We start from the raw sequence: 23,152 nt of genomic DNA, 5'->3' as shown, positions 1-23,152 counted from the left end.
CACTGACATGGCATCGGTACTGTGATTATGTGTGAGAAAGAAAGACTTCCCTACCCTCTGTCTCTGGAGGCTGTCCTGGTGGTGTTGTGAGTGTGTGGTGTGGGCCTGGACCAGGCTGTCCTGGTGGTGTTGTGAGTGTGTGGTGTGGGCCTGGACCAGGCTGTCCTGGTGGTGTTGTGAGTGTGTGGTGTGGGCCTGGACCAGGCAGTCCTGCACACTGGGCCCCTGAGACAGACTGGAGTCAGACACACTCTCCTCCTGGTCCTGCAGAGAGCCCTGGAACCCGACATAGGCAGAGAGAGGGTTACTAATGGAAACGGTCGTGAGCAAAAAGACAACAGATATGGTTATTCATGTAAGGATTTGTCTGATTCATACCTTGACGACAAGACCGACCAAACATCAAGGCTGGTTAAGATTAGAAGTCATTTGATTTAGATCAAACTCTCATTATTTTAATTTGTTAACCTCAAACAAGAGAGCAAGACACATAATTCAAGCAAATTTGTTTGCAATCCAGTTCACCCAATCACATCCCTGCAAACATTAGCCACAGTGAAAGACCAGAAGGGGACAAACAGGCACCATGCCAAAGGCTCAGAGGAGAAATAAGACATTAGAAGAGGCTCAGAACAGAGACATCACATGTACATGCTTCCTCATTGACACTTTCATCTCATGGAAAGCATCCTATGCTAGAGTGGCCTGCAGGACAAACAAAGTGAAGGCACTAGACATTAGATGGTTAGCACTTAGGATATTGACCTCATGAAGATCCTTTTAGGGATTGAAATTTGAACTATCCTAATAAAGGTATGTGTTTAGAGTTTTTGCAAAAATCCTCCATTGACATCAATACATGGTTTACTCTTAAACTTAAACACATGCATCTCATGGAGAGCACTGTAGTAGTGAGAGTTACAGGTATCCAGAAAAACGCCTGACTCACCTGGATGTTGATGTGTTTGTCCTGCAGCATCCTCTGCAGCTCCAGCAGACTTCCCTTCAGCGTCCGCAGCTTCCTGGCCAGCTGCTCTGTGTCCTCCCTCGTGTCCATCCGCGTCTCCTGCCTTCCCTCCAGCAGCAGGCTCTCACTGCGCATGGTCAGCTCCGACAGGGCCACCACCTTCTGCTCTATCTCCTGCAGCATGTTCTGGAGCAGGAGGAAGAGAGAGGGCCAGCTCAAACATGGTGCTGCCTTCCAGGTGGACCCTTCAGTCAATCAGGCCCCCAGGCAGCCAGTTAACCATGCCCCCGGGCAGCCAGTTAACCATGCCCCCAGGCAGCCAGTTAACCATGCCCCCGGGCAGCCAGTTAACCAGGCCCCCAGGCAGCCAGTTAACCAGGCCCCCAGGCAGCCAGTTAACCATGCCCCCAGGCAGCCAGTTAACCAGGCCCCCAGGCAGCCAGTTAACCATGCCCCCGGGCAGCCAGTTAACCAGGCCCCCAGGCAGCCAGTTAACCATGCCCCCAGGCAGCCAGTTAACCAGGCCCCCAGGCAGCCAGTTAACCATGCCCCCAGGCAGCCAGTTAACCATGCCCCCAGGCAGCCAGTTAACCAGGCCCCCAGGCAGTCAGTTAACCAGGCCCCCAGGCAGTCAGTTAACCAGGCCCCCAGGCAGCCAGTTAACCAGGCCCCCAGGCAGCCAGTTAACCATGCCCCCGGGCAGCCAGTTAACCATGCCCCAGGCAGCCAGTTAACCATGCCCCCAGGCAGCCAGTTAACCAGGCCCCCAGGCAGCCAGTTAACCATGCCCACAGGCAGCCAGTTAACCAGGCCCCCGGGCAGTCAGTTAACCAGGCCCCCAGACAGCCAGTTAACCATGCCCCCAGGCAGCCAGTTAACCAGGCCCCCAGACAGCCAGTTAACCAGGCCCCCGGGCAGCCAGTTAACCAGGCCCCCAGGCAGTCAGTTAACCATGCCCCCGGGCAGCCAGTTAACCATGCCCCCAGGCAGCCAGTTAACCATGCCCCCAGGCAGTCAGTTAACCATGCCCCCAGGCAGCCAGTTAACCAGGCCCCCAGGCAGCCAGTTAACCATGCCCCCGGGCAGCCAGTTAACCAGGCCCCCGGGCAGCCAGTTAACCATGCCCCCAGGCAGCCAGTTAACCAGGCCCCCGGGCAGCCAGTTAACCAGGCCCCCAGGCAGCCAGTTAACCATGCCCCCAGGCAGCCAGTTAACCATGCCCCCGGGCAGCCAGTTAACCAGGCCCCCAGACAGCCAGTTAACCAGGCCCCCAGGCAGGCAGTTAACCATGCCCCCAGGCAGCCAGTTAACCATGCCCCCAGGCAGGCAGTTAACCATGCCCCCGGGCAGCCAGTTAACCATGCCCCCGGGCAGCCAGTTAACCATGCCCCCAGGCAGCCAGTTAACCATGCCCCCAGGCAGCCAGTTAACCAGGCCCCCAGGCAGGCAGTTAACTGGACCCACAGGCCCAGGGTCTGTATAGACCCCTTCAGCAGCAGCAACAGGTCTCTCTAGGTACTGCCCTGCTAACTCATGTGAATCACTGAGGAACTGTTAAACAAAGGGACTCTGTTTGTGTGTGTGTGTGTGTGTGTGTGTGTGTGTGTGTGTGTGTGTGTGTGTGTGTGTGTGTGTGTGCGTGTGCATGTGTGTGTCTGTGCATATTTGCGTGTGTGCCAGTAGGGGGCGCTCTGTTCTGACCTGACAGTCTATGAGCTGCTCCTCCATGTCCTCGTCCTCAGCGCTGGAATGGAGGAAGGAAGTTAGGGCTTCGCGGGTGCTGAGCAGCCATTGGTCCATCTGGTCAGCTTGGTTGAGGTAGCGTTGTAAGGCCTGCTCCTGAAGCTGCTCCTCTAGACGGTCACTCACACGCTCCTGGACAGACCAGGGCAGCACAGGACAAGACATCACATGAAATATGCTAGACACAGCAAGTTGTTATGCTCACAAAGCTCTTGACTCCTCAATTTACATACTTTTAATGGCCATCTCAACTTAAACACTCAAATCTTCAAAACATTTACATTACATTACATTTTCGTCATTTAGCAGACGCTCTTATCCAGAGCGACTTCAAACCTACTGCTTGATTATCAAATGTTGTCACATGCGCTGAATACAACCTTACCGTGAATTGCAAAAATATGCTAAATAAACTAAAGGAAAAATAGTAACATAATAAAATATCAATAGAAATCGGAGGAAGTGTCAGTGCCCCCATCTGCCACAAATATAGAAGAGAGAGCAAAGGTACATGGAGCTTGACTACCTCCAGTAGCTGTCGTTTCCCTGAGGCCTTCATATGTATGGTAGCCATCCTCTCGGCCAGGACAGTGAAGGTGGACTGCATGGCTAGCTGGTCGGCCGTGTCCGAGTCCACAGCATCAGAACCCAGGTCGTCTGAGAAGCTGGTCTGCAGCTTGTCCATCTTCTCCTGCAGCCCCTGAACCTCCTCCACCATGGCCTGGTGGAGGGAATAACAGTGTTTAGTTAGGATGGGAAGGCTGTGCTGAGCACTAAGCATTGATCAGGGTTGGAACCATAATATTACATTGTAGTTGACGAATACTGAAAACTTAGGGTCATGAGCATACCGAGAGGTCACAGGGTCATGAGCATACCGAGAGGTCACAGGGTCATGAGCATACCGAGAGGTCACAGGGTCATGAGCATACCGAGAGGTCACAGGAATTATGCCTCAAGTGGAAATTGGTATCTTGAGCATAGCGAAATGTTATGTTTTCTGTCTCAAGCGATACTGATACTCCCTTACCTGATGGGCTTCCATATGACTATCTGAGCTCTGGTCAGCCTCCAGTGGCTTGTTGAGTTTGGCCTCGATGGCCTCCATCTTAGAGGAGATAGACTGCAGAGAACCCTGGTAGCGCTGCTGCTTCTCCAGCGCATCACACAGAGACCTCTGCTTCTCACTGATCTGGACAGGAGAAGACATAGCAGTAGCCAGACATGGGCCAAAAATAGTTGTACCTCACAGTTGATTTGTAAAAATTGTCCAAATAGTTGAAAAAGTCAAACATTAAATGCTGTGTTAAGCAAGTGAGGATAGGACATAGGTAGCAGCATAAGTTAGGTCTATATGAATTGCGTACCACATTCTTCAGGGTCTCACAGGAGCGTTGAAGGTCATCCAGGTTGGCCTCAGATTCAAACGACGGGTCATATAGCTCCTGCACGGGAGCTCTGGGGAGGGCGGCTCGTGCCAGCTGAAAGAAGACAACACAAGTGAGCATAGTAAACAACACAGATAGAGGGGTTGATGTGTAAGCCTACCCAGAGAGGCAGCACAGTGTTACTTGGTGTATATTGTAGAATAATAGTGAAGACATCAAACTATGAAATAATGTAGTAACCAAAAAAGTAACACATATGAAATCATGTAGTAACCAAAAAAGTGCTAAACAAATCAAAATATATTTGATATTTGATATTCTTCCAATAGCCACCCTTTGCCTTGATGACAGCTTTGCACACTCTTGGCATTCTCTCAACCTGCTTCAGTCACCTGGAATGCATTTCAATTAACAGGTGTGCCTTCTTAAAAGTTAATTTGTGGAATTTCTTTCCTTCTTAATGCGTTTGAGCCAATCAGTTGTGTTGTGACAAGGTAGGGTGGTATAGAGAAGATAGCCCTATTTGGTAAAAGACCAAGTCCATATTATGGCAAGAACAACATTAGACCGGTGTAAATTTGTCCTTTGGTCTGGAGTCCAAATTTGAGATTTTTGGTTCCAACCGCCGTGTCTTTGTGAGACGCAGAGTAGGTGAACGGATGATCTCCGCATGTGTGGTTCCCACCGTGAAGCATGGAGGAGGAAGTGTGATGGTGCTTTGCTGGTGACACTGTCTGTGATTTATTTAGAATTCAAGGCACACTTAACCAGCATGGCTACCACAGCATTCTGCAGCAATACGCCATCCAATCTGGTTTGGGCTTAGTGGGACTATCATTTATTTTTCAACAGGACAATGACCCAAAACACACCTCCAGGCTGTGTAAGGGCTATTTTACCAAGAAGGAGAGTGATGGAGTGCTGCATCAGATGATCTGGCCTCCACAATCACCCGACCTTAACCCAATTGAGATGGTTTGGGATGAGTCGGACCGCAGAGTGAAGGAAAAGCAGCCAACAAGTGCTCAGCATATGTGGGAACTCCTTCAAGACTGTTGGAAAAGCATTCCAGGTGAAGCTGGTTGAGAGAATGCCAAGAGTGTGCAAAGCTGTCATCAAGGCAAAGGGTGGCTCTTTGAAGAATCTCAAATATAAAATATATTTTGATTTGTTTAACACTTTTTTGGATACTACATGATTCCATATGTGTTATTTCATAGTTTTGATGTCTTCACTATTATTCTACAATGTAGAAAATAGTAAAAATAAAGAAAAACCCTTGAATGAATAGGTGTTCTAAAACTTTCACCGGTAGTGTATGTGGGCAGGTACTTAGTGGAGAAGTACAGTAGCTATGAGTTAATCAGTGCTAATGCAATGCATTTAATTCAGGATGACAGGGTATGGAGATTCCTTTCATCCCTCATGGTCTGCAGGTAGAGTAGAGTGGAGAGAGAGAGAGAGAGAGAGAGAGAGAGAGAGAGAGAGAGAGAGAGAGAGAGAGAGAGAGAGAGAGAGAGAGAGAGAGAGAGAGAGAGAGAGAGAGAGAGAGAGAGAGAGAGAGAGAGAGAGAGAGAGAGAGAGAGAGAGAGAGAGAGAGAGAGAGAGAGAGAGAGAGAGAGAGAGAGAGAGAGAGAGAGAGAGAGAGAGAGAGAGAGAGGGAGAGAGAGAGAGAGAGAGAGAGAGGAGAGAGAGAGAGAGAGGAGAGAGAGAGAGCGAGATAGAGAGAGAGCTCAGTAGGTGATACCTGGGTGTAAGTGCTGGGAGAGGGGGAGCGACAGACAAGAGGAGAGGAGACCTCACTGCTGGTACCCTCCTCCCCAGACTCCTCGGTGACAGGAGACAGGAGGGTGTGACAGCGGCCAGCCGTCATCTGACACACCACAGGACAGTTAGAGAGGACAGACACACAAAGAGCATCCTCGTTTTAGAGACAGTCCATCACCAACAGTTAAGATGGTTTGAGTTAGTTAATCAATCAGATAATTCATGCAGAACTCAGTAAGACTATTACATACAGTAGTTTTTCTGACAGACAGCATGCTAGCTGTGAGATTCGAGATTTGAAGAAGGGTCGCAGGATTAACAGTGGTGATTTGTGTGAGTTAGTTAATTACCGGTAATCAGAAAATACATGCAGTAAAAAACACATCATTAGTAAAGCAGGGGAGTTGGCCAGTCACCATAAGAACAGACGGTTTGTCTGTGTCTCCATCCAGGTCCTCCTCGGTAAGCCCCGCCCCCTCCGTGTCACTCACGGTGAGCAGCATGGTGGCGTGTTTGGCCTTCACAGCCAGCATCTTACACTTTGAGTTCAGACTGGCTATCTCCTCCTGGTAACCCTTGATTTTCTGTGCCAGCTCCTGTTAGTAGCATCCCGATCACAGTCAATGGTTATGGTGACAACAGGGGAGCTAAGCATCCATATATAGGCATACACTTTTACAAAGTTGTATTTTTATTTTTACATTTGTTTTGAATACCTACCTATCAGCACCAGCACCAGGATCTAGAAATTTTCACTTCCTTTATACATGCATCATATTTTATTTTCTTCCACTGTCAATGTGGTGTACTGTACCTCATGGTGTAGGATCTGAGCCTGCAGTTCCTGGATGTTGCTGGTGGGAATGGGTCGGTCCTGGATGACCCTGTGTGCCTCCTCTATCAGCCCCTGGAGGTGCCTCACCTCCTGCTCATACTGCTCATACTGCACAACAGCCTCCTACAGGAAATCAAGGAACGTTAATACTGGTGCACAAAACTGGTGCACAATGTAGGATGTTAACTGTTCTTGGCTTGTGATGAAGATTTTTTAGTGAACTATTGAATAACCAAAGTTAAATCACAGATGTGACAAATATATAGTGAGGATTCTCTGTTGCTAGGCAAGAACTTGAATGGTTCCTTTCACTGGGCTTGTGAATGTGTGAAATGGGGATCTGACCTAGGGTCGAATTGCTCGCTCTTACCTAATCCATGGCTGTCCTACCTTATCAGAGACTGAAACCAGACTGTTGCCTAATGCATATTTTCTCAAACAAAGTGCGGTGCCAGAGTTGAACAGAGTTTAGACTAGTCATGAGTAATTACAGCATGACGGGAGGGAAGAAGAGGAGTGTGTTTGTGTACGTTTGAGAGATTGAGTGTGGACCTGTCATGTCCAACAATCAATCTTCAGGTCAAGCCAGGGTGAGCCGGGGTTTAAAACTGAACATTGTTGTTTTTGCATGACAAGGGTGTGATTGATTGTAAAAATATTGTTCCTAAACTGAATGACAGTCAAATTTAGCCCTATCATTGTCTAAGAAAGTGGGCGGAGAGGTAGAGAGCGGGAAACTGAAGATAATGGTAGGAGAACCTAAGAGGGAGGGGCTTTGAGCTGGGATGTGTGTGAATGGGACTATATAGACGGAGAGCGGAGAGGAAGAGGGGAGCTACTCTGCAGACCAGCTCGGCTTTGTTGAATTGTAATAAAGTCAATCTTGATTCTACAAAAACTCTGGAAGAACTTTGATTTTAAATAAAGTATAGTGATTCTTTTCCACAACACTTGCAGGTGTGGCCAACTGGATTCGAACCCTGGTCTTCTGTGTGCCTCAAGACTGTGTTCATCCGTTGAGCTAAAACCTAGGCATTAGCTCGGGGAACTAACACAAGTCTTCCGTCACAGGCAGTCTTATTCATTATGCGATTTCTCATCTGTTACACAATGTGCTGCTGCCTCTCTACCTGTAGAATGTTGCACTGCTGTATTGCTACATGCTGCAGCTGGCTGGCCTCCTGCTGTAGGCCCAGTGCCGTGCGACAGATAGCCAGGCCAGGCATCACCTCCTCTGGGACACGCAGTGCGCTCTGACACAGCTGCACCGCCTGCACCTGCTGCTTGAAGTCCTCCATCTCCGACAGCAGACGCTAGGAGAACAGACAGGAGGAAACTTTACATTCTACCGTCAAGTCTTAAGTAAGTGTGAGCCATAGGTAGGAGAAGTAAGAAGAAGAAGAATCCTGTGTTATTCTCTGGTTAAGGTAGAATTTAAGTTAGCTACCTGTCTCTGGGCCAGTTGTTCTTTGAGACTCTGTCGGGCAAGTTCAGGAGAGGTCAGTGTAGCTTGGACCTGTTCCAGAGCCACTTGTAGGGCCTTCACCTCGTACTCCAGAGGCTCCATACTCTGAGGGGACGACACAGGACACACACAGTTTATTTTTGGAACCCAGAAACAAATCTTGTGAGTGCTAGCTGGCTGGCTAATCAATTCATGTTAACCGTCTGTCAATAGGACTACACCAGTGGAGGCTCCTCAGAGAAGGAAGGGGAGGACCATCCTCCTCAGTGAATTTCATAAAAATTAAAATAGTAAAAAATTAAAAAAGTTATCCTTTTTAGATAAAACTATACAAAATATATTCACATCACCAAATAATTTATTAAAACACACTGTTTTGCAATGAAGGTCTACAGTAGCCTCAACAGCACTCTGTACGGTAGCACCATGGTGTAGCCAGAGGACAGCTAGCTTCCGTCCTCCTCTGGGTACATTGACTTCAATGCGAAACCTAGGAGGCTCATGGTTCTCAACCCTTCTCCAATGAATTACACAGTAATTAGGACAAAATGTGGTGAGTAGTTGACTCAAAGAGTCAAATTAATTTCTTCCAAAATGAAGGAGAAGCAAGAGAGAGAGAGTTCAGATTTTTTTTCACTTACTTAGCTAGCAAATGCAGCTAGCTAGTTTAGCCTACTGAAACACCCTGCTCAAACAGAGGGATGCATTGTTAGCTAGCTGGCTATGACTATCCAACACAACACTGGAACTCTTCCAAATCAAGGTAAGCTTTTGGTTTTACTAATTTATTGCCACCGGGGCTCGCCGGTGTAACTGCTAAACTGCTAACTGACTATACATTGTAAAGTTACTGCATGATTGTAGTAACGAGTGGCGCAGTGGTCTAAGGCACTGCATCGCAGTGCTAGCTGTGCTACTAGAGATCCTGGATCGAATCCAGGCTCTGTTGTAGCCGGCCGCGACCGGGAGACCCATGGGGCAGCGCACAATTGGCCCAGCGTTGTCTAGGGTAGGGGAGGGAATGGCCAGCAGCGGATGTAGCTCAGTTCGTAGAGCATGGCGTTTGCAATGCCAGGGTTGTGGGTTCGATTCCCACGGGGAGTATGAAAAAAAAAAAAAATAATGTATGCACTAACTGTAAGTTGCTCTGGATAAGAGCGTCTGCTAAATGACTAAAATGTTAATGTTTACTAATGCATTAGTTATATTAGCTAATATGGTGACAACGATGTAGGCTGTGTGTAGCAGTTCTGATTTGGCTTGGAACGTTTTTTTCACCTTGTCACATACAGCTGATGTGTTGTGCATTGAAGTCCACAAACGAAGGGAAACGGTGAGAGGAGGAGAGCACATAAATGCGAGAAGGAATACAACGTGGCTGCTATGAATGTGAACTGGGTTTACGCGTGACCACGGGTGTATTCATTCCGCCGATTCTGTTGAATTTTTTTTTTCTTAAACGGAAGCAAACGGAACGAAACGGGGATAAACATACCTGAATTTGTCCAATAGAAACTTTCGTTTGCAACTGTTGGACTAATGATCACACCCTAGATCAGCTAGATGCAGGCAAGAGTGTACAAGGCGGTATTGAATGTGTCCCTGTCTGTCTACATGTCACTGTCTGTCACCTCAACCTTGTGCACCTACAGTAAATTGTAATCTTTCATTCATATTCTAGGTTGTAGCAACCTCATGATGAGTATAGGGAAAATTTGAGTATCGTGTAGTAGCCTAAACCTATCGATGTTAAATTGAACTGGGTGAATGGAATATGAATGACAGTCATCCAATATGCTGTAATAGAAATAAGTAAAATGTCCTCCCTCATCTTAAATGGCACTGACCGCCACTGGACTACACACAGGTCAATCAATCAAATACATTTATGTTTTTATGCATAGGTGAGAATAACACTGAGATGCTAAAAGCTATTTTACACATTGTGCATAATTTTGTCAACGACCGTCTCTGAGACAGAGTCTAACAACAATGCAACAGTAAAATCCGGTGCTAGGCTAAATACTAGGCCAGTGCACACTGTATGTCTGAGTCTGAGTCAGTACCTTGGCTGCGTCCTGAAGGCTCTGCAGTCGTGTCCCGATGGTCTGCTGTAGCTCCTCGGTGTGGCGGCTCAGCTCACACACCTGCTGGGACATGTTCTCCGTCTGCAGCTCCTCAGACAGCAGATCCACCTTCTCTCCCATGGCCTGCAGGTCCCCATGGAGCTCCCGGGACTCACGCAGCACAGACTGATGATGGGATGAGGAGGAAGGACAACAATGAATGGAGGAAGAGGACACTGTCTATGAAAAAGAGTGCCTCCCGGTGATGGATGAACCCTGAGAGGTGCCGGTTAAAGAGAAAACAACCAACATCCTGGATCCCCGGTTAGAGGGATAATGATAGGAGACAGGGTAACACATATTTATTGCCACACACACACACACACAAACACCACCACACACACACACAAACACACAAACACCACCACACACACACAAACACCACCACACACACACAAACACCACCACACACACACAAACACCACCATACACACACACAAACACCACCACACACACACACACACAAACACACAAACAACACCACAAACACACACACACACCCCACCAGTATTGCTGCAGAGGGTACAGTGGACGTGAACAGTGAGAGGGTTTAATCCAGTCTGTATTAGTATTTTCATCCAGCAGCTCTCCATCATGTCTTTATTCATGTCAGTTTCCACCCACCTCGCCCATCCTTATCTGTTCCTGCAGATGACAGGAGGAGTTCCAGATGATGTTGGCCCTCACCAGGCCCTTGGCTTTCTCCGACCACCTCACTATGGAGTCCAGCATCTCATTGTACTCCTCTAGATGGGTCCCGGCCTGGAGGGGAGAGATAACAAGAGAGGCAATGAGGAACCAGGGAACAGGCGGCAGGGAAATTGTGACACTGACAATGAGATGTTATGGTATTATTAGGATTAAAAGTAAAATGGCCCCATGTAAAAACTCTGGGCTGGGCAACACAGTACATTGATGCCACTTCTTCCGTGTAACAACAAAAACAACAACAATAACAACAACAGTAACAGTGTAACAACAACTAGACTTCCCATGTATTTTGTGTTTTTCCCCAACCTTTTCTTGATACAATTGGTTCCAAACCTTTTTGAGCCAGATGGTCCTACACTCGGCCAGTCTGGCAGTGTGGTGATGGATGTCTCCTAACTTGACAATGGCATCACTCAGCTGTTTGGCCAAGATGGGGTTCCGTCTGCCGAACTCCTGGACCGCAGCATCCAGCTCTGACAGAGTCCGATGACAGCTCTCCAGGTCATCACAAAGACACTGAGGAGAGCAGAGGAGAGAAATTCTGAGTTAAATAAACTGACCAAGATAACAGCTCTGTATGTTCATTCACTTTTGTATGTAGAGGGAAAACAACACATATTAAGAGCTCACCTTGGTCTCGTCTTTAGCGTGATGGACATCGGTGGCTTTGTCACTGAGTCTGGTGGAGATAGCTTTCATCTTCTCCGACACGTCATGGATCCTGGAACTGATGTCCTCCTTGATCTCTCTCGTCTTCTGGATCTCTCTCTCTTTGGATAGAACCTTGGGAAATTCAGAAGAGGAGGGAAATGAACCCTGTTGTAATGTACATTAGAAAAAGATAGTTGGCATAGTGGGATGGTTTCATGGACACAGATTAAGCCTAATCTATTTGAATGGAGATTCTCCATTGGCATGCTTTTTAGTCCATGACTATGCTTAAAATGGCCCACGGACAAATTAAAAAAATATTAATAAAAAATAAAACAAAATGGTTTTTTTGAGGGGGGGAACTCAATCGGGGTCTCAACTTACTGTTGAGAGTTAGAATAATAGAATACACGAAGTGCAATTTCGAAATTTGGTTGTGCATCAGCAGTCAATCAATCATTTTTGGGGGGATTGGTAAATTAGTCTAGCGGCCAGCTATCTAAACTTGTAGTAAGAATGGTTGAATTACTGACCGGGGTGGGGCCCATTGATCATAAGTTATCATATTAAAACTACAATCATTTGCCTCCACCCTATGGCAAAATGTGTAGAATTGCAGGAAATTAGCTGTAAAACGGCAACATTTTCTCTAAGCCCCATGGCAAAACGTGTAGAATTGCAGGGGGGGGGTATGGATGTGGGTACGCAGACCCACGAGCCACTGCGGCACCTCATGATGAGTTCTGTTTTTTTGTGGCCCCTACCGCCATCAAAGTTGCCCATCCCTGACCTAGATAGTCCAGTACAGTACCTGGTCCTCGATGGCCCCCAGTGCTAGGAACACCTCAGCCAGCTGCATGGAGATCTCTGAGGGCAGGATGGTGTACAGGTCCAGATACTTGCTCTGCTGCTGCTCAGCTATCTTATCCACATGCTGACGGTAGCCAATCACATCACCGTGCACCACCTGTACATTACATAAGAGAAACATGGTCATGTGCCAATACTCGAAAAACAAGCAACTCATATAACAATTATTTAATTCACGCCATAGCTAGCATTGATCCCAGCCTGAGACTACGCCATAGCATACAATACTACTGGAAACAACAGTTGAGTAAATGTATTATGGAATTTTGGCAATGAACTAGTTATTTTTGTGACAGAGTCATGTATAGTCAATATAATATATTGTGTTAGATGGTGTTAACTCTGTCTCTAGTTCCATAGGGTTCTCCAGCCGCTTACCTCCAGCTCCTGCAGCAGAACATCTATATCTGGGGTGGGGTTGAGGAGCAGCTCCCTGGTCTCCTGGATCCAGGCTTTGACCACACTCAGATTCTTCTCTACCTCCTCCCTGTCCCTCAGCTCCACCCCAGCCTGGGTACGCTTGGTCTGCGTCTGCTGCAGCAGACTGGTGGAGGAGAGAAATAAAATCACTATTATCAGTATTCAAGACCGAAGGCGATGGAAAACTTTAGCCCTATGTTCCTCCTGGAATGAAGAGGATTAAAGTAAGTAAGACTAAGCATTCAGGTCCTTCTGATAGGCCTATTGAGTTGGTTACAACATAAACAACAGATCGTATTCTAGCCTCAAAAGCAACGTCTAGAACTGACGTTTTGAAGGCTAATCTAATTTGTGGGTGACCAACTGATCCATGCAAAAAAAACTATATTGATCAGTCAATACCTTTCCAGGTGGTCTTGTACTGCTCTAATCTCCTTGAGACTGGGTAGTTGGTCCTGTCCGGAGGTGGGTGATGGTGGGGGGACCTCCACGTCATGGAGCAGGCTGAGGGAGTACTGACGCAGCAGGGTGAGGGAGGACAGCTCTCTCTCTACGTCCTGGATCAGCAGCTCATGCTGGTCCAACACAGACTGTAGGGTAGCCTTGGAGGCCTTCTCCACAACACAGTCTATAATACGGCTCTGTAGATCCTCCGCCATGCTCCTCAGCTTCACCATCTGAAATGAACGAAGACAGGCACATGTAAATGCTGTGCTGTACCTATTCAGCCTGGTTCCAGATGTGCTTATATAGCAAACGTCTATGGTAGTTGTTATACCAGACATAAGCTGTAAGCACTAACAGGTGGATCAGGCTAGGATCTGTATTGTCAGGGTATAAGGGGAACAGATACACAATACAGTATATGCTATTAGTATACTGTTTAGTTCACACTATTGTCTTCTCTACAGTTTATTTGTATAGGCTACAGAGTGAAATGGTACTATTTGAAGTTGTACTCTAAGAACTGCTTGCCGTTGTTTTGCTAACTCATCTTCTCATGTTTAATGTTTACCGCTACAGTACCTTCTCTCTGAAGGACCTCCACTCCTGGGCCGTGTCCTCCAGTACCCTCTCCTGCCCTCGTGCCACGCTGCGTAGCCGGGTCCAGCGCTGCCACACCGTGGTCATGGAGCGGCTGATGGTGGCCTTGCTGGCATCACTCCCCACCAGCTCCAGCTGTGACGTCTGCTCCTCCAGCCCTGTCAGCTTCTCCTGGAACCCATTCACCATCGACACCAGGGACTGGCAGGGAGGAAGGAGAGGAGGGAATACACACACAAGTCAATGTAAATGCACATATTAACAGTGTTCATTACCCACTGGGCACAGACATCAATTCAACGTTTATTCCATGTTGGTTCAATGTAGTTTCATTGAAATGACGTGGAAACAACGTTGATTCAACCAGTGTGTACCCAGAGGATAAGGTCTTAACAAATCAAGTTCTCTCTGGAAAATGTTTACTTTTTTGTGCTTTGATGACTAAAGATTCATGCCATAAGTTTGCTTATTACTTGGCCATTAGCGAAGTAAGCAAGAATGTAAAAGTCAAAACAGAAGACAATCTTTTACCCTGTGACTCCTGAGTTTCTCCTCGGCCTCCAGAAAGGTGGCAGCCTTTGCGGTGGAAAACTCAGTCAGCTTCTGCTCTGCCTCGTTCATCAGTTCAATCACCGTGTGCCTCGCCTCCTGGTAGGACTTCCACTGGGCCACACAGCTAGGGACAACATAGGACAGTCAATGAAATTACATTCAGTTCAGTTCAATTCAAAATTCAATTCAATTCAAACGTTATTGTCCCAGTAGGAAAACGCATGGTGCAGCCAAGTATTTATAGAAGATACAACATACAGATGTAGGATCTTAATTTCATCACTCTTTTGTTGCTGAGAATATTCCTACACCGCAGGAAATGCAGATGAGCTTCATGACTTACATAAATGCACCGAAAACCCGCACTAACCCACAGTTATATTAACAGTATTTAACTTTTTTCATGTAGCCTAATTTTGGACAGCTAATAGCCTAATAGCCCGATCAAGCAACATTATGGACTAAACTTTCAAATCCTGTTGCTGCAGGATTATTTTTGCTGCAACAATACTGGCCAAATTAAGATCCAACATCTGTATGATGCACTACATTGTGTTGGAGGGGGTCATGTGTTGAAGGGGATATAATGTCTGAGTTTCAATTGAGGAAGAATGTCATGATGATGACGATCACATTAAGACAATCCAATCACACTTGGTCTTGAGTTACCCATCTCTGCACCAACGTCTCTCTCACTGTATTCAAAACTTTTAAACCCTTAATTCTGTACATGATCAGGACGTCCTGGTGACACTGCAGCTGATCCCGGACTTCCACTCCTCTCTTCTGAGCAGACTCCACATTCAGTCTGAGCTGTTCCTTGGCTGTGGGGTTAACCAGGTTCTCCAGCTGGGGGGGCAAAGCCTCCAACTCCTGCAGGTGGTCCAGGAACTCCTGCTCCCAGGAAAAAGGGAGAGAAAGAGTTCAACTCTTATCCTCTTGGGTAAATAAATGAAAGGGTGCTTGAAGCTAGCCTGAGTGTCAGTCTGTTTTTACTTATCATGCCAACTCCATGTCACTCATTGTCATACCGAAATGGATCTGGCAAGAGCACCAACAGATCGGAGACCAGGCTAGCTTGCAACCAGCAACCCATCACATCAAACAAAGGCAAAAAAGGCCAACATTCATAAGATGCAATTCATTGAAGCTTTGTTTTAATTTTCTTATAGCCACCTGCTCTGAGGCCATTATGTCCTCCTGCTGGCGGAGACACTCTTCGTAGTTCTCTACGTCCACCCCCAGACTGGCCAGCTGTAGGAAGGCCACCGCGTCCTCCAGCCACTCACACGCAGACTGCATCCGGAAGTGGTACTTCTGACACAACGCCAAGGCCTGCTCCAGGGTGATCTGGAGAACAGACAGGGGAATCGAGAGGGTGAAGGTGTGAAGCCAACAACACCAATACAGAATGGTTTGCAAAATTCCATAAACTTTCCCAAAGTTCCCAGATGGAATTCTCCAACCGGGATTTCTGAAAAACCCGGAAAGAACCCTACTCCTTTAAATGGTAATATATATTGAGACAGTATGAGATATTGTTACCTGTTTGGAGCTCATGGCTTGCTGTACATCAGCCTGTAGTTTGGTCATCTCCTCCAGGCTCAGGTCAACGTGGGCTGGGACCAGTTCGTTGGCGCTGGTGTACTTCTGTTTCTCCCTACTGCTCAGGGCCGCCACGATCCTCAGTCTAGACTGAACCTCCTCCTGCATAATCTGCTGTTTCCTGATCTCCTCCTGGACCTTTTCTACCCTCACATCCACCACCACCACAGCACAGCCCAGCTCATCCCTGATATGCTGCAGCCAGTCCACCGTCCTCTTCACCTCCGTCTCAAAGTCTTTACTCTGGACAAACCTATTCTCACACTCCACTATCAGCTCCCCCACGGCGGACTGCAGAGACTGCAGCTCCTCCTGCCACAGGACCACCTGTTCCCTGGAGGCCTCGTGGGAAGCCTGGTCCAGTTGAGGAGCCAAGTTATCCATCTGCTCCATGAGTCTGGAGAGGTGAGAGCTGGCGCTCTGGAGACTCCCGGCCAGGGCATGGTAATTCTTCAGCCTCTCCTCCGCCGACTGGGTCTCCGCGTTGACCTTGACCAGCTGTTCTTTGGTAGCCTTAAGCTCAGAGTCCACCTGCATGGCCATGGCTTTGTGGTCCTCGAAGGACTCCAGTGTGTCGTCGAGATGCTCCACCCGCTGTTCGATGAGCCTCTTGAGCCCATTGTAAAGGCTCACCAGCTGGGTCATCTCTTCAGGTCTCCAGGGTTGACCGGTGCTGCGAAAGCCTTCTTTCTTCTGGTTCAGTTCACTGACAGCCAGACCAAGGTTGACCAGATCCACCTGAAGAGCTTTGTAGTCGCTCTGTAAATTCACAACCTCCTCTGTCTGCAGACCAACAGGCTGCATCCCTAAGTTATGGAACTGCTCCTCAAGCTCTTTCAATGCTTTATGAGTCACGTCTATGAAGGAGGCATACTCTTTTCTGGCTAGGATGGCCTGCTCGATCTTCTCCTGTTTCTCTTTGGCCAGAGCCAGTAAGCTGTTGTATTGCTGTGGGAGGGCATTGAGTTTCTCATCCAAGTAACAGTGGTCCACTTCATTCAGCGTGGGAAGGATCTCCTGACCAGTTCTCTGGACGATCAGTAGGAGGTTTTCATATTCCATTGCCTGCTCTACTATCTGCTGGTACTTCAACAGCTGCACGTTCAGCTCCAAGTCGCCATTCATGAGGTTGATCTCAGGGAAGGTCACTATGTCTGCTTGTTTCAGCCACTGACACGTCTTCTCCAGGTCTGCCTTGAAGTACTTCCTGGAGACAAGCACCTTCTCCAGTTCTTGGAGCCTCTGGACACATTTCTGCAGGGCCTTTTCAAAGATGTTCTGCAGCTCCTGCAGCTTGGTGAGTATCTCCACCTTCTCGTCCTGTGTGGCGTCCTTCATCAGGTCTCTGCCCTGAGACCACAGGGAGGTCAGCTCGCTCTGGTAGGCCTTCAGGCTGCTCTGGATGTTCCTGCAGGCCCTAACCTGCTTGGCCAGGTCGTCAGGTAGCAGGGCGATGTACTCCTCCGCCTGGGCCTTTTTCTCATTCTGCTGGACCCAGGTGATGGACTGGTTGACGGCCTGCAAGAACTGGGTCCTCTCAGTGAAGGCCTTGCTGAGGTGCTTCCTGCGTTGAGCCACCTTTATTTCATTTGCACAAAAAAATTTTTTTTAATTATTTATAACATGGGTTACAGTGTAAACATAAGGTATATAGGCATGTGCAGGAGAGGTGAGAAAACCAAATGGTTTTTAATAAAACCTTCTCCCACCTTCACGCTGAGTGACTCCACCTCGGCCTGGGTGTCTGAGATGAGCTGCTGCAGGCACTGGTGCTCGTTGAGCCCCAGGTGAGCCAGGACGCGGTCAGCATCGCTCATGGCCTGGGCCAGAAGCAGCTGCTTGGCCTCCAGTTCGCTGCAAATGCTGAGGTGGTCGAAGAGGAAGCTTTGGGCCAGCTCTGGAGGAGGACTCATCTTCATGGCTTCAGAAAGGCCCGGCTGTTGCTCCTCGGCCCACTCCCTGGCCTCCCTCAGACGGGCCTCCACCTGAATAGAATAGAATAGAGTAAAATATATATATTTTTTGTCCATTGATTAGAACTGAAATGTGTCTTCTGCCTTTTACAACACACACACACACGCACACGCACACGCACACCTTGGCCATGGCCTCCAGGGTCAGCACAGAGTCCTGTATCTTCCTGTCGATGAGGCTCTGCAGCTGAGCCCAGCGCTGCTCAAAATGGCTGATCTGTTCCTTCACGAGCTCCTTGTCGTCCAGGTTCAGGTGGTGGGTTACTTTCTGCCTTTGGTCCTTCAGGTCCTCTAGAGTTCCCTTCTGGTCTTCGACAGCTACGGCGAGTTTCTTCAGCGCCTCCAAGTGCTCAGTTGAACTTTCAGCATCAGTCCTAGGGAGGATATGAAAATATTAAATTACTGGATATTATGATGACTATTTTTCTAAGTTAACACACATTCTAGTGATAATAGAGTGATTAGAAGAAGTTCAGTTCTACTGTTGAAAGGGAATGTTTGAGAGACATTGTCATGGTTTTTAGAATGTTGGTACAGCTCCCAAACTCTTAAGTCATGTTACCACTGTCATGGCAACTATGATTATTCAGCTATTGATCTCACACAGAGTCAATCTTCTATTTACATAAACAGAGTGCTCTGGAGTCTGGTCCCACATCAATAGACTTTTGCAATGAAAGGGACTGCTCATTCACTAGCAATCCACATCGCAACAAGACCTCCTGGAGTCAGGCCAAACACAACTAAAGAAATTCAACGTTTTTGCTTTTTTGTGATGTTGTCAATACATGATGTATGAACTTTAATAGTGCATTGTGATATTATTGTGGGTGTAATCAGAGCAAAGTTAGTGCAATAGACCTCTGGTTCTCATTCTATAGTAACTCAGTGATATGTTTCAGATAGATAGATGACCCCACCTGGCCAGGTTATCCCACTCCTTGGACACTTGCTCAAACAGTGCCTCCATGGCTGTGATGCAGTCGTGGTACTCCTGGGTCCTCTGCAGGTCCTCCTGTCTCTGGCCCTGCAGCCTGTTAGCCTGGTGACACAGCCCCAGCCAGGCATGACTCAGATGCCCTATCTCCCCATGCGCCGAGCTGTCCTGGACCCCAGTCAGACGACTCACACTCTCTGTCATCCTGGACAGGGTGGCTTGTTTACTCTGCAGCTGTTGGCTAAACTCCTGTTGGTGAGAGAGAGATTCATTGGATTTGAGCAATGTGCATATTTGATCTCATGCTGTGTTAATGGTTTGTATATGAGCAAACTGCTAATCGGTGAAACTGATATAGACTATTACACACTTTTGAATCTAGATTTTTCATCTAGATTCAATGTGGAGGGATCAAAGTGAAATCTTCTTAGGGACCCAGTAAAAATGGAAGTGTGACAGTGCTCCCTAAAAATATATATATTTTAGTCTGCACACCGCAGTTATGTTCCTATGTGGTTAATTGGTGACGTTTCGACCACTTGGGTCTGTCATCAGGTCTCTACCTTGTCCTGGGTGAGCATGTTGTGGGAATGACCCTGCTCCCTACTTTAGCCTGGGTGAGCAGGTTGTGAGATTGACCCTGCTTCCTACCTTGGCCTGGGTGAGCATGTTGTGGGATTGACCCTGCTCCCTACCTTGGCCTGGGTGAGCATGTTGTGGGATTGACCCTGCTCCCTACCTTAGCCTGGGTGAGCAGGTTGTGGGATTGACCCTGCTTCCTACCTTGGCCTGGGTGAGCATGTTGTGGGATTGACCCTGCTCCCTACCTTAGCCTGGGTGAGCATGTTGTGGGATTGACCCTGCTTCCTACCTTGGCCTGGGTGAGCATGTTGTGGGATTGACCCTGCTCCCTACCTTAGCCTGGGTGAGCAGGTTGTGGGATTGACCCTGCTCCCTACCTTGTCCTGGGTGAGCATGTTGTGGGATTGACCCTGCTCCCTACCTTGGCCTGGGTGAGCATGTTGAGGGCGATCTTGGTGTCGAGCTCGGCTGGTCTTCTGGAGAGGCTGAGATGCTGCTGCTCCATGTCCTGGAACAGACCAGACATCTCCTGCTTCTGCTCCTTTATCTCTCTCCAGCCCTCCCACAGCTCCTGGGAGCTCGACATCCTCTCCTCGATCTGTACAGTACAACATCAAGTACACAGCAGAGCGCAGAACAACAGAGAGGTCAACCTATGCACATTCTTAGAAAAAAGGGTTCCAAAAGGGTTCTTCAGCTGTCCCCATAGGACAGCTGAAAGGGTTCTACTTGGAACCAAAAGTGTTCTACCTGGAACCAAAAAGGATTAATCAAAGGGTTCTCCTATGGGGACAGCCGAAGAAACCTTTTAGGCTCTAGATAGCAACTTTTTTCTAGGATTGAACATAGGCTTGTTTTGTGGTACGTCTTTATGTATATCAGTTTTATTCCTTTGCTGGATGTTGTATGCCTACTTATAAGCCTGGTCCCAGCCAGATCTGTTTGTGCTTTTGCCTACTCCATTGTCATTGTCAAGTCAGACTTCATGTTCTGCATTACATTTCCATAAGGAGTTGGCAAGAACACAGAAACAGACTGGCATCCAGGCTGATAGGCCTACATATTTGCCCTGAACTCTAATGACGTGAAATGTAATGCTATTTTTATTGTGAGAACTTGTGAGAGTAAGATGTATGTATTTATTACATATGCCAAATACTTTAAACTGAAAAATATGGGGAAAACCCTGTTATCAATACTGTAGGGATAATGTGATGACCAGAAGTGAACGCACCGTGTGTTTGACCTGCTGGACCTCCGCAGCTGTGACCCTCACAGCATCATCAGACAGGTCACGCACAGAACACACCAGGTCCAGATACATACTGGCCTGCTCCTGTAGAGCCCTGTAGTGCTTCACCTGTACAGGTAACACGGGAATATACAGACAAATGTCATCAGCTTGATAAAACATTTTCATTTGTTAATTTCCTTTATTTATATTAATTAACCAGGTTGTCCAATTGAGGTCAGAAGCAGAGCTTTCTATTTGACTTGATGAAGGAATTCAGAATGGTGATGAAATTCCAGAACTCCAACGCATAACAGTTGTCATGGAAACAGCATTACTGTGTCATTTGATTCTCATTCTCTGCCTATAAAAGAGCAAAGGGATAACCAGTCAGTCAGTCACCTGTTTGAGGGCCTCCTGCAGGCCAAAGGGAGGTGGACAGTGCAGCTGTAGCTCCTCATGGACAGTGGAGAGCCAGGTCTGGCACTGCTGCAAAGTGTCCTGGTGACTGACATGCTTCTGCAGCTCTCTGTCCAGACTCTGGTAAACCTGATGAAGACGCAGACACACCAAGACAGGTGAGGAGATGGGGCAGGTTAGTGGGAGATGCAAACGATAAGAGAGTAGAGTAGAACAGAGCAGAGCAGTGTAGCGTGTCACTATAGTACTCACACGCTGTGCGGTGCTGCAGATGGCTGAGTAGCTGTCTCTGGTGCCCTGATGGTGAGCCTGGACCTGCTGGCTGGTCTTAGCCTGCACCTGGTCCGTTGAACAGCTGGACACCAGCTCATCTCCTTTCTCCTTCAGACTGGTCAGGCGCTCCTCAAAACTAGCTATTTCCTCCATGATTGCCTGAGAAATGTGACATACAAAGAGTTAGGATTAGAAAAAGTAGTAGACAACAATTACATTTTAGAATGTTGGTTTTGAACTTCAGAAGCATAATTCCATTGTCATGGCAATTATTACATAATTTCATACTGATTGATTCTCATACGGTTCCATTCCATAACATCAGTCAGTCACCCACCTTGTGGCGGGCCAGTTGTTGAGTGGCCGTCTCCATATTACAGGTCTGGATGGAGTCTGAGGTTACCAACCTACTGGACATCTGTAGGAGCCACTTCTCCACCTCCTGGAGATCACAGTTGTAGCACTCATGCTCCTTCACCCACTCCACCAGACTCTGGACCTGGCTCTGCAAACAAGTTCAAAACACTTTCTCTCATAGACAACTACAGTAGACGTCTCCACAGCTACACCAATCAGGTAAGATGATTACAGATGATGGAAGCTCTCTAAAAATGTAGTAGATGATCACTGCATGTGTACTGTAAGTGTGAGCAATTATAAGACGTTATGTTTAATGGTATTTTTTCAGAGCGCCTTTAGCTCTTCTAGCTAGAAGTGTATGTAGAATAAATGGTAGCGCATGGATCCAATGAGTCCAAAGCGCAGCATTACAACTTTCAACGCAGGACACCTACCTTGGCTGCCGTGCAGAGGTCCTGGTAGTCAGTCTGCAGCCTGTTCATGTTGTCTCTGATGGTGGGGTCACAGACCGTATCCAGCAGTGCCCCTCCTTTCTCAACCACAGACCTCACTGCTGACTCGTGGGATTGCACTGTCTGCTGGATTGTCTACGTGAGGGAGAAAATGTTCTTTAAATGTCAACAAATCATTCAGCTGTTGTTGAAAAGTATTATTTATACCGCAGCACAACTAAATAAACAGACAGACAGACAGACAGATAGACAGATAGATATTGATCGGGAAGTTGAGGTTATCTACAGTAAACACAGCAGCATGTGAGCTACCAAGCGAGATTAGCATGACATCAGCTAGCCTATGTACCTTGTATTTGGCTAACTGAGCCTTCTTCTGGTAGAGCTCAGCTTTGAGCTCGATGGGTGAGCTTAACAAAGCCTTGGTCTCAGCGAGCCACTGTGCCTGAGCCTTGTACTTGTCCAGGAAGTCTTTGGAGAGGGAGATGCATTTCTCTAGGGAGCTGTGTTCGGTGCGTATCCCAGCCATCAGGCCCTCGAGCTGGGATCTACGAGCGTATACCTCCTCCCTCAGCTGGTCAGCTTCTGGTTCCTCCAGGAAGGCCACGGCCCGCTCTGTCTTCTCACGCATCGTCTTCAGGAAGCTGTGGCCCTGCTCCATGTCACCCTGAAGAGCCTGGAGGACAGACACACAGGGAGTAAACAGAAACAGTTATGCCTGTGACCATAACCTTCTCTGAGGATGAAACAAAGCAAAGAGAATTTGAGCCTTGCGAGTGT

At 47.6% G+C, this 23,152-nt stretch overlaps 1 protein-coding gene across 1 annotated transcript in view; it reads right to left on the bottom strand.

Moving 5' to 3' along the window:
• Nucleotides 1-23,152, bottom strand: part of LOC311102693 (nesprin-1-like) — a gene marked incomplete at its 5' end in the record, with an annotated part of 148,786 nt that overhangs the window by 45,414 nt on the left and 80,220 nt on the right. Inside the window, 35 exon segments of the mRNA XM_084144065.1 lie at nucleotides 55-276; nucleotides 646-690; nucleotides 694-705; nucleotides 950-1,153; nucleotides 2,669-2,842; nucleotides 3,237-3,431; nucleotides 3,741-3,902; nucleotides 4,078-4,191; nucleotides 5,846-5,971; nucleotides 6,282-6,461; nucleotides 6,680-6,823; nucleotides 7,831-8,013; nucleotides 8,148-8,270; nucleotides 10,232-10,417; nucleotides 10,916-11,053; nucleotides 11,336-11,518; nucleotides 11,633-11,785; nucleotides 12,465-12,620; nucleotides 12,902-13,067; nucleotides 13,346-13,620; nucleotides 13,970-14,188; nucleotides 14,519-14,663; nucleotides 15,270-15,433; nucleotides 15,716-15,889; nucleotides 16,085-17,722; nucleotides 17,854-18,129; nucleotides 18,242-18,491; nucleotides 19,038-19,303; nucleotides 20,058-20,234; nucleotides 20,871-20,996; nucleotides 21,270-21,416; nucleotides 21,540-21,719; nucleotides 21,898-22,065; nucleotides 22,355-22,507; nucleotides 22,722-23,048. Of these exon segments, the coding sequence (XP_084000191.1) occupies nucleotides 55-276; nucleotides 646-690; nucleotides 694-705; nucleotides 950-1,153; nucleotides 2,669-2,842; nucleotides 3,237-3,431; nucleotides 3,741-3,902; nucleotides 4,078-4,191; nucleotides 5,846-5,971; nucleotides 6,282-6,461; nucleotides 6,680-6,823; nucleotides 7,831-8,013; nucleotides 8,148-8,270; nucleotides 10,232-10,417; nucleotides 10,916-11,053; nucleotides 11,336-11,518; nucleotides 11,633-11,785; nucleotides 12,465-12,620; nucleotides 12,902-13,067; nucleotides 13,346-13,620; nucleotides 13,970-14,188; nucleotides 14,519-14,663; nucleotides 15,270-15,433; nucleotides 15,716-15,889; nucleotides 16,085-17,722; nucleotides 17,854-18,129; nucleotides 18,242-18,491; nucleotides 19,038-19,303; nucleotides 20,058-20,234; nucleotides 20,871-20,996; nucleotides 21,270-21,416; nucleotides 21,540-21,719; nucleotides 21,898-22,065; nucleotides 22,355-22,507; nucleotides 22,722-23,048 (7,551 nt within the window).

Source organism: Coregonus lavaretus, assembly GCF_964263955.1.
Source record: "Coregonus lavaretus genome assembly, chromosome: 27".
In the NCBI taxonomy this organism is placed as follows: domain Eukaryota; kingdom Metazoa; phylum Chordata; class Actinopteri; order Salmoniformes; family Salmonidae; genus Coregonus; species Coregonus lavaretus.
Note: the sequence above shows the minus strand (reverse complement) of the source record. Positions and strands in the feature narration are given on the sequence as shown.